General features: G+C 31.5%; 2 protein-coding genes across 2 annotated transcripts; one reads left to right on the plus strand and one right to left on the minus strand.

Moving 5' to 3' along the window:
• The first annotated feature begins 1,488 nt into the window (after positions 1 to 1,488).
• On the plus strand, positions 1,489 to 5,892 carry LOC129902246 (probable amidase At4g34880). The gene is made up of 5 exons (XM_055977392.1): positions 1,489 to 2,052; positions 3,294 to 3,508; positions 4,107 to 4,334; positions 4,728 to 4,923; positions 5,262 to 5,892. The coding sequence occupies exons 1-5, from the start codon at positions 1,528 to 1,530 to the stop codon at positions 5,619 to 5,621; spliced, it is 1,524 nt and encodes a 507-aa protein (XP_055833367.1). The 5' UTR covers positions 1,489 to 1,527; the 3' UTR covers positions 5,622 to 5,892.
• Positions 5,893 to 6,343: 451 nt separating this feature from the next.
• LOC129902247 (inactive protein RESTRICTED TEV MOVEMENT 2) lies at positions 6,344 to 8,141 on the minus strand. The gene is made up of 2 exons (XM_055977393.1): positions 7,942 to 8,141; positions 6,344 to 7,187 (listed from the first exon to the last, which is right to left on the minus strand). Exons 1-2 carry the CDS (start codon positions 8,045 to 8,047, stop codon positions 6,541 to 6,543), a joined length of 753 nt encoding a protein of 250 aa, XP_055833368.1. The 5' UTR covers positions 8,048 to 8,141; the 3' UTR covers positions 6,344 to 6,540.
• Positions 8,142 to 11,035: the final 2,894 nt, after the last annotated feature.

Here is an 11,035-nt window from a genome sequence, read left to right on the forward strand (position 1 = left end):
AAGTGTATGTGTATATATATATATAATGTTCAATACTCCATAAATAATTTAAATTGTCTATTTTTTAAGTGGGTTCCACACATTAAAATATATATATGATAGTGAAGTGTATGTGTATATATATATATAATGTTCAATACTCCATAAATAATTAAATTGTCTATTTTTTAAGTGGGTTCCACACATTAAAATATATATATGATAGTGAAGTGTATGTGTATATATATATATATAATGTTCAATACTCCATAAATAATTTAAATTGTCTATTTTTTAAGTGGGTTCCACACATTAAAATATATATATGATAGTGAAGTGTATGTGTATATATATATAATGTTCAATACTCCATAAATAATTTAAATTGTCTATTTTTTAAGTGGGTTCCACACATTAAAATGTATATATGATAGTGAAGTGTATGTGTGTATATATATAATGTTCAATACTCCATAAATAATTTAAATTGTCTATTTTTTAAGTGGGTTCCACACATTAAAATATATATATGATAGTGAAGTGTATGTGTATATATATATATAATGTTCAATACTCCATAAATAATTTAAATTGTCTATTTTTTAAGTGGGTTCCACACATTAAAATATATATATGATAGTGAAGTGTATGTGTATATATATATATAATGTTCAATACTCCATAAATAATTAAATTGTCTATTTTTTAAGTGGGTTCCACACATTAAAATATATATATGATAGTGAAGTGTATGTGTATATATATATATATATAATGTTCAATACTCCATAAATAAATTAAATTGTCTATTTTTTAAGTGGGTTCCACACATTAAAATATATATATGATAGTGAAGTGTATGTGTATATATATATATAATGTTCAATACTCCATAAATAATTTAAATTGTCTATTTTTTAAGTGGGTTCCACACATTAAAATATATATATGATAGTGAAGTGTATGTGTATATATATATATAATGTTCAATACTCCATAAATAATTTAAATTGTCTATTTTTTAAGTGGGTTCCACACATTAAAATATATATATGATAGTGAAGTGTATGTGTATATATATATATAATGTTCAATACTCCATAAATAATTTAAATTGTCTATTTTTTAAGTGGGTTCCACACATTAAAATATATATATGATAGTGAAGTGTATGTGTATATATATATATAATGTTCAATACTCCATAAATAATTTAAATTGTCTATTTTTTAAGTGGGTTCCACACATTAAAATATATATATGATAGTGAAGTGTATGTGTATATATATATATAATGTTCAATACTCCATAAATAATTTAAATTGTCTATTTTTTAAGTGGGTTCCACACATTATTTTTTAAGTGGCTTCCACAAAGAAAAAGTGGAACATTCACTACTTTTCATAACAATAATATGTTTTCTGAATTATTTGCCATGTGCAACACATTCTTGTCCTAAAAGAGGATAATAGACTCTTATTACCTAATATAAAATCAGCTACACACACACTAAGCAAATATCTTCAATCACTTTGACAAACAAAAACAATGTCTCTTCTTTCCATTCTCTTCATTTCTCTGTGCATTATATCATCCAACTTCAGTAACAAAACTGAGGCAAAAACATTCTCACTTAAAGAAACAACTATTGATGATATTCATATAGCTTTCAAGCAAAACAAACTTACCTCAAGACAACTTGTTGAGTTCTATCTAAGTGAAATCCAGAGTTCCAATCCAATTCTAAAAGGAATCATAGAAGTGAATCCAGATGCACTCTTTCTTGCAGATAAAGCTGATCAAGAACGAAAATCGAAAGCACCTAAATCACTATTTAGGCTACATGGTATCCCAATTCTTGTGAAGGACAACATTGCAACAAAAGATAAGCTTAACACAACAGCAGGATCATTAGCACTTGTTAAATCCATTGTGCCACAAGATGCTGGTGTTGTTAAGAAGTTGAGGAATGCTGGTGCTATCATACTTGGCAAGGCAACTATGACTGAGTGGGCTGCTGCTAGATCTGGAAAGATGCCTAATGGTTGGAATGGTAGACTTGGCCAAGCTCTGGTGAGTCATTTGGTAAAAGAATAAGGATGATTTAAGTTATATACATTGACGGTATAATCTTATTCTTCATTTCTGTTATTATCTGTTGTTTCTTTTGCTTTAGGCTATCGTATTATATATGTTGTTGTTGCTAATGTTCTATTTCTTCAATGCAGTATTTCCTTCTCATACCTGCTTTAAAATTGCCTTATTTGAGCTGAGGTTTTTTGAAAATAGACTCTCCACCTCCACAAGGTAGGGGTACAGTCTACATACACTACCCTCCCCAAACTCCACTCGTGGGATTACACTGGATATGTTGTTGTTGCACATTGACAGTATAAAAGATTTTTCTACACTAGTGAATTTTAACATGTGATTGTCGGTTAGTTACCATATTTATTAGGTTACGGGTAATGCTTATCAAGAGATCTACGTGTGATTACCTTATAAATAAGTAATTTAAATCGTCAACTAGTAGCACTTAAACTCAAAAAATAGATATTTCGTCAAAGGGGGTAATTGTGCGAGTTGAGTCAAATTTGATCGAGTTAAATAGGTCAAATCAACAACCAAGTCATTAATCTACTCAAATTTTGCTGGGGTCAAAATGGATTAAATTAAGAAGGATCAAAGAATGAGTCATAAACTAATGCGCATAACATGACCTAACTTTCCCTCCCTTTTTAAGGCTATTTTTCCCCTTCAATTGTTTGTTAAGTTCTTGAAAACATTCATGATTCCTGATTTTGATTATGATGAAATCTGTTTGGTGTTGTGTTTCATTTTGACCTGTCTGATTACATTGTTTTGATTTGTTTTGACCATTAGTTTGCGGGATCGTTTCGGTTTCAACTTAGGTCAAGTCAAGAAACAGGTCATAACTCAAGTCGTTAAACTTGGATAGATTGAGCAGATTAGTGAAAAAGAATTGATTTTGCCACCTATAAGATTAGTTAAGATGCAAAAGATAAGAATGAAATAGAAACAAAGATTTGAAGTAGTCTATAATTTGACTAAAAAATATATACTACTTTAAGTTGGAGCAATAGTAAAGTTGTTTCTATATGACATATAGGTCACATGTTCGAGTCGTAGAATCAACCACTATGCTTATGTCAGGGCAGGTTGCTTATATGTCACACCCAATCCCTTACCCAATCCAGCATGAAAACAGAATGTTTCGTTCCCCGAGCTGCCCTTTTTATAATATGACTAAAAAGAGTTTAATAATTTGGTGTTTTTACCTCATTTTCTTACAGAATCCTTATGTAGCAAGTGCTGATCCATCAGGATCAAGCACTGGTTCTGCAACATCAGTAGCAGCAAATATGGCAGCAGTAGCATTGGGGACAGAAACTTCAGGCTCCATTCTATCTCCATCAAGTGCTAATTCTGTTGTTGGAATCAAACCAACTGTTGGCCTCACTAGCAGGGCAGGTGTAATCCCAATTTCACATAGACAAGACACTGTAGGGTATGTAAAAAACTAGAGTGTTTTTCTCCCTAGTAGTACGCTCGTCCCAATTTATGTGACAAAGTTTGACTCGACATGTACTATCAACTATAGCTTGGTTGAAATTGAAACTTTTTAGATTGAAAGTCATAGTGCTAATACCTAAAAGTGGTAAACCAGATACCTACTATATGCCAAGCAGCAAGGAAGAAGTGTAACGAACGAGAGTCGTTGAAGCTAGCATATTGGAAGATCAATTGGCCAAAATAACCATTACCGGCTACAATTTTATAAGTTTCTTCCTCTTGACAGAATAAGTAACCTTCATTAGAAGATTCATTTTTTGTGTTGGCTTTTGAAACTTGTAGTCTTAAATATGTTATAACATTTTTGTGGCTATAGAAACTTCTTATTAAGGGTAAAACGAGAAAGTTAAAGTAAAATTCTGAATATAGAATTGTGTCATTTTCTTGGAACGGACTAATAGAAAATAGGTCACATGAACAAGAATGGATGGAGTACATTAGAGACACAAATATGCAAAGAACTTGGTAATAAACATGAACATAGAAAATGTTTTCACATAATTTTTTAAATATTTTTTTTGGGCATAGAACAGGCCAATCTGCAGGACAGTATCTGATGCTGTTGAGGTTCTTGATGTCATCATTGGCTTCGATCGAGATGACTTTCCAGCAACTAAAAAGGCTTCTACTTACATTCCTCATGGCGGATACCGACAATTTCTTAAGGCTGATGGGCTCAGAGATAAAAGACTAGGAATTTCAAAGGATCTTTTTGGTTCCAATGATATCAAAACTTACCAGCAACATTTTAACACCTTAAGGTAATCTTTTAGTTTTTCACCTGCATTTCTATAGGGCATAATACATAGATAGGCACTCATGATTGGCCTGAACTGATAAGTAAACACTCCAATTTTGGGAGTGCACATCTAGACACCTCAACTTGTCCCTACTGTGTCTCGTGGACACTTGACGCTGACATGACACATAAATTTTGGAGGTGTATAGATAATCATTTCGTAAGTTGGAGTGTTCAACCTAGTGGAGACAAAGTTGAGCTGTGTAGATGTGCATCCTCTAAGTTAGAAGTATTTAGTTACTAGTTGAGGCTAAGTTAACATGTCTACTGATGTATTATGTCTATCTATAGTTTAGTTTTACTTGCTTTCCTAATAGAGACAAACTTGTTTCTTCTGGGATAAAACGATTTGAAGGCGAAAAGGAGCAGTCTTAGTTGACAACCTGGTAATTCCTTACATCGACTTGGTCATCAATGCTCTTGCTGTTGCTCAAGACATAGCACTTTCTGCTGAATTCAAGATGGACCTAAATGCATATCTTAAAAATTTAGTCTACACTCAAGTTCGATCCTTGGCAGATGTTATAGCCTTCAACAAGATTTCAGCTCCGGTAAGTAATAGTCAGTCAATTAACTGTTCAGATGTTACACAAATCGTTGTAACCAGTCTGTCATATTTGGTTCAAAGTCACTCCAATGCAGTAGATTATTCAAGGAACTAAAAACTCACTTGTTAATTGAAATTAGTTGAACTATGTATGTCACTAGAAGTAGAATCGACATAAATCTATTTTCATTCTTTTTAAGGATCTTTATACAAATAGCTGGACAGATTCACTGTTTAATGTTCTTGTCCATTATACATAGATTATACACTGTTATTCACATATTATACATCCGATGACTATTATTAGTTCAATCTTTTGGATCTTTTTATTTATCATTGTAGGAAAAAATCAAAGAATATGGACAATACATAATGTTGAAAGCTGAGAAGACAAATGGAATAGGGAAATTGGAAAGGGAGGCACTAAGGAACATAACAAAAGCATGCAAATACGGGTTCGAGAAGATGATGAAAGAAAATAAGTTAGACGCGTTGATGTCACCTGGCGCTAACATTGCTTCTCTTCTCGCGATTGGAGGTTATCCAGGGATCAATGTACCTGCTGGTTATGATAAAGATGGAGTTCCGTTTGGAATTTCATTTGGAGGACTAAAGGGTTCTGAGCCAACACTCATTGAAATTGCATATGGTTTTGAACAAGCAACACATATCAGGAAGCCCCCTCCTTCACATCCTCAATAGGAATAACATTTTCGATTCAATCTGGAGTGTATTTCCACATCCAAAATGATGTGTTAATTATTGAGTACAACATTCCAGAGCAAACTGTTGACAGACGAAAATAATCATATAATAATGTCGATGAACTTTTATAGCTTCGAGCCTCTCTAGTTAACATCTAGCAAGATTCATACCTTCAGGAATTACTATGTTGTTTATATTTTCTTAATCCGTCAGAAACAATAGTTGCCCTATGGAAATGTGATTCTTCTATCGTGCTCACTGTCCTCAACTGCAACACATCTTCCTGATGCTCATGTAGTTAGTAACTTCTCACAATTTCTTACATTACTGAATGTTATGCCTGAGGAATTTCTTGTTTAGCCTCTATCATGGCTTTATAGTTAGTTGTAAAATACAGATATATCTCTTAATTGATCTTATTTTCCCTTGAGATAATGGTCAAAAACACACCTGAACTATCATTTCTTTCGTGCGTATCACATCTCAACTATCAGTTGTCCCCTTTTTCTACTTGAACTATCACCATCTATGTATTAAAATTTAGAACACACCTCAACTATCAGTTGTTCACTTTTTCTACCTGACCGATGGTGATAGTTCAGATAGGAAAAAGGAACAACTGATAGATAAGATGTGAAAAATCAGTAGTTCAGGTGTCTTTTTGACTATTAACTCTTCTTATTAATAATAAGCACACATCAGACATATATCAGAACACCTTAGTATAAGTCATATTTTATTCGATATGAATTTTTGAAACGAATGTTTCATGTATACAATTCAGCAATGCAATGAGAAGAAAAGGGAGTAGTAGTCAGTGAGTTTTCTTCATTCACACTCACAGGAGCTGGGAGAAATGCAAGTATCCCAACTTCTAGTTTTGGTTACTAGACGAAACCCGTCACTCTTCAGCTATTTAATTGTTGGATTTCATCTTATTGCTGATATATAGACCAATTCCAAGAAACAAAAGAGCAATCAGAATCATGTTCATCAATTTCCTTGGCATCTTCAGCTTTTCAGCTAGAACAGCTGCAGTTCCAATATTTGTATCCTTTTCAAGTTTACACACATAACTCGGACTATTTCCATCTTCAACAATGCTACTTGCACCGGTTTTCTCAGCAGGTGTTTTTTCCGCGAGATCTTTAGCTTCTTTCGTCTTTGGTTCTATCTTTTCTGGCTTGTCAGCATTAGTAGCCTGATGCTTAGGCAACTCTTCTGTTGGTGTTGGCGTTGGTGTTGGTTCGCCTTTTGTTTGTTCTTCATCTTTCTTCTGAGGCGTTGGTTGTGGCTCAACTGCTGGTTTCTTGGGCTGTTGTGCATCAGAGGTTGGCAGTTCTTGAGCTTTTTTCTCTGATGAAGTTATCAGTTTTGGTTGTTTGACATAAAGAATGCCATTTTCAAACTTTGCACTGATTTTCGTCTTGTCGCAATTTTGTGAAATAGGGAAGTCCTTTTGGAACCTAAGCCATTTGTTCTCTCCAGCAACTGGCCTTTGTCCACTGATCTTCAGAATTCCTGTTCTGGTCAGTTGAACCCTCACTTGTTCCTTTTTGAAACCTGCAGAATTTCAATGTTTTTATGTATAACAGATTATCAAACATGAACAAAGAATATGAAAAAAGGTCATAAAATAAGGTATATTGAAATTCTATGTTGCTCGGACTCTTCAAAAATACCATCTGGTGTGTGTCGGATCCTCCAAAACCTATGTATTTTTTTGAGGATCTGACACGGATGCAACAACATTTTTTGAAGGTCAGAGTGCCATAGATTAAATGGGACATTTCCATCCTATTATGACATATAATCATTTCCGGGGTTCCCATATGAAAATAATGACTTTGTGCTGAGGACTTATATTCTTTGTTGCTCGGATTCTTTAAAAATGTCTAAAGTCACATAAACTTTCTTATCAGGCGAAATCCAAGCGTATCTTACGACCTATGTTGCTTGAACTATTCAAAAATGTCGATTAGTACTTGTCAAATCCTCCAAAACTAGTGCATATTGTGAGAATCCGACAATATTTTCTGGAGAGTCTAAGCAACATATCTTACTACGACAAGAAGCTATCAAGGAAATGGACCTCGAATCTAACTCAATCTCAAAAGCTACAACAAAAATCCTTGCAATATTTTTTGAAAAGTCCAAGCAACATAGCTTACGACAACATGAAACTATAAGCAAATGAACTTTGAGTCTGACTCAACCTCAAAAGCTGACATACGAGGCAAAAAACACTCAAAACACAATATAAGGAGACGACAACTCATTTCCTCGATCGAAAAAAATAATAATAAAAGAAGATCACCTGTGAGATCAAGGAGAAGAGTATCAGAGTCTTGTTCTTGCACCAACTCTGTAGTTGGCACAAAATCTTCATAAACTTGTGTTGGTGCAGCTCTCTTTGAATCCATTTTTTCCTTTTTCTTTTTTTGCTAATATGTGAAATTTGTAATTTCTTGTTATAAACTTTGTTCTTGTTTTTGGAGTTGTTGGTACATAAAAGATTGAATCAATTGTGTTATATATATACACATAATTATGCATATAAGAATTTTTTTAAAAGAGTTTTTCTTTGAATTTAGATATTCTTAACTTATTTTCATGCCTTTCTTTTGTCTATAGACTTCTTGCTTTTGGTTAGCTTAGAGTTTTCTTCTTGAATAGGTAACCAAATATTTGAGAAATTAATTAAAAAGGACTTGAACTTAACCACATGTCATAATTATTTTAATTTTTTTTTGGAATAATTGCACTTTTGGTCCCTTAGTTACTATTAAATTCTTATTTGGTCCCTGTAATATTTAGGTAAACACATTTAGCCTTCATTTAATTGAATGTTTGTTTTTGATCCCTTTACGTAGGATATATGTTATATTTGAATTATTTTTTAGAATTATTATACTGCTGTCAAATATGGAGTAACACTACAAGCTTAACATAACATGTGGTAATTAAATGGTGAAACTAATTAAAAAAAGATTTGAAATTAGCCGACATGTCAAAAATATTTAATTAATAAAATTAGATAAATATAATTTTTTTTGCCGATTCTACTTATGATTCCTCAGTTATCAACGATTTCTTATTTAGGTCCTTGTAATATTTAGGTAAGCACGTCAAATATTCATTTAACTAACATTTGTGTTTTTTAGACTATTTTAGAATTATATTACCTTGAAAGATGGAGTCACATTTATAATTGAATTTAGCACTTAATAAACCGTTAAATTTGTGAAGTTTACCGTTATACAATCAGAACTCTGAAGGATTCATATCAATTAATTAGAGGTTAAATATGTTTAACTTCAAGATTAAAATTGATCAATATTTAAGGGACTAAAAGTGTTAATTTCCTTTTTTTCTTAAAAATAATGTGCATTTGTAGTTTTAAAGAATTCTTTGTCATGCAATTTAATATTTGTGTTATGATTAAAGATATTGATTACATATCGTTAGATAGCTCCAATTTTCTTATTGATATTTTTTTAGGATAGTTCGATACATAAAATATTTTGCATATCAAAAATCATATATTACAAGTAAATGTATTTAGTTATATATTGCAATAACTTGAAATAAAAATTGCTATTATTCATTTAATTTAATTTTGAAACATTTTAATCCCCTATTGATTTTTTATTTTTTATTTTTTAAAGAAAGCTTTTGTTAGGGACTACCTTTGTCTACGTATAGAAGTTAGAATCCTTTCTTCAAGAAATTGCAGGAATATATTCTTTGGTATGTGAAATTTTGGAATGATTTTCAATGTGGACTTTCATTATTTTTCTAATTCTTTTTTTATAAGTTTATTTTATTCGTTTTCTTTATCATAAGATAATACAAAATCTTGTAAAGTTGATCCCCTTGGTTCTAAATTAGCCAGCTAATGGGTTTTGAATTAATGAAAAATGAAAAAGAAAAAGATAGAACAATTGCTTAATGATTTCCCACTCGAGTTGGTGATTTACTTTTTAGAGGTCAGACTTTTGATTTTTAATTTTTATTGGATGTTCGATATTTATAATAAGATTTAATTAATTTAAAATCGGATATAAAATTTATAGTCACTTTAAGATTGATTAACTTTGACTTGTATTGAGAAGTATGATTTTGCTTTTGAGAGAAGCATTGAAAACACTTCTAAATTCGGCGCGAATTATTAATTTTATCCCTGAATACAATTCTTTATTTGGCAAACTGAACTTAAATACATTTTCAATCTTGCAACATGAGTGAAATACACTCCCAAATTTTCATCACGTTTAGAGGTGTTTTCAACACCTCTTTCAATTTTTTATTAAGAGTCACATGCTTCTACAAGAATTCGAGACCACTTGTTATATCATGTGGCAGATCGGGGGTGTATCTATGTTTAGATAGTTAAGTAGAGGTGTTTTTAATCCTGTCAACAATTCAATGACGAAACTAATAATTGTGGCAAATTCAAAAGTGTTTTCAATATTTCTATCTTTACTTTTTAGTGGTAATTTCGACTTTTTTCTTGTGTTACACAACTAGTGTCTATCTAATATTCATTTGGAGATCCAATTAATTTGATCCAATATCCATTTTAGGATTTGATTAATCTAAACCACACAAAAACGCGTATACCATTTTTGGACATTGATCCTTATTCATGTCAAGAGGTCCAACCTTGAGAATAGAACGCTCTTTGTTAAAAATAATTATGTACTTATGATTTTTATAATTATAGGGATATTAAGAGAGCATGGTGATCTAATTAATTTATATTTGCGTTACGTAAAAGATCAAGTGTTTTTTAATTTTAAAATCATATTGAAATATCTGATTAAGAGTAAACAAATTCACACATCCCATTATATACAACTGTGGTAGTTATATTAGTAGTGTTGTTCAAGAAAAAAATATGAAGTGACATTTTAATTAATCTTTCGTATCAAATTGAATTCTTAATCTTTTTTGATCATTTATCGAGTCTAATTCATTATTAAAAGAAAAAAATAACTTCATCCATGCAAAAGAAAGGACAATCATCGTCATGTTGACCTGTTTGTAAACATTGAGTAATCTCATTAACTTATTTGAAAATCGGCTTCTTCTTCTAGTATCATTTCGACTCTTGTACACATTGCTGGAGAAATAACAATATTATCTCGTTTGACTTATAAACTATAAGTTCAAATCGTGAAATCAGTCAGTATTACAATAACAATAATAACATACCTAGTGAAATTCCATAAAATAGAATCTGAGAAGAATAAAGTGTACGCAAACTTTACCATTACCTTCTAGAGGTAGAGGTAGAAATGTTGTTTTAGAAAAAAATATAATACATCCTCTTAAGTACATTTATCACTAAAAATTAATGAACACGAGATGCATTGTACACCCAACTACCCATCTCGAGAAAAGATTTA

This window comes from Solanum dulcamara, chromosome 9 (genome assembly GCF_947179165.1).
Source record: "Solanum dulcamara chromosome 9, daSolDulc1.2, whole genome shotgun sequence".
Lineage (NCBI taxonomy): Eukaryota > Viridiplantae > Streptophyta > Magnoliopsida > Solanales > Solanaceae > Solanum > Solanum dulcamara.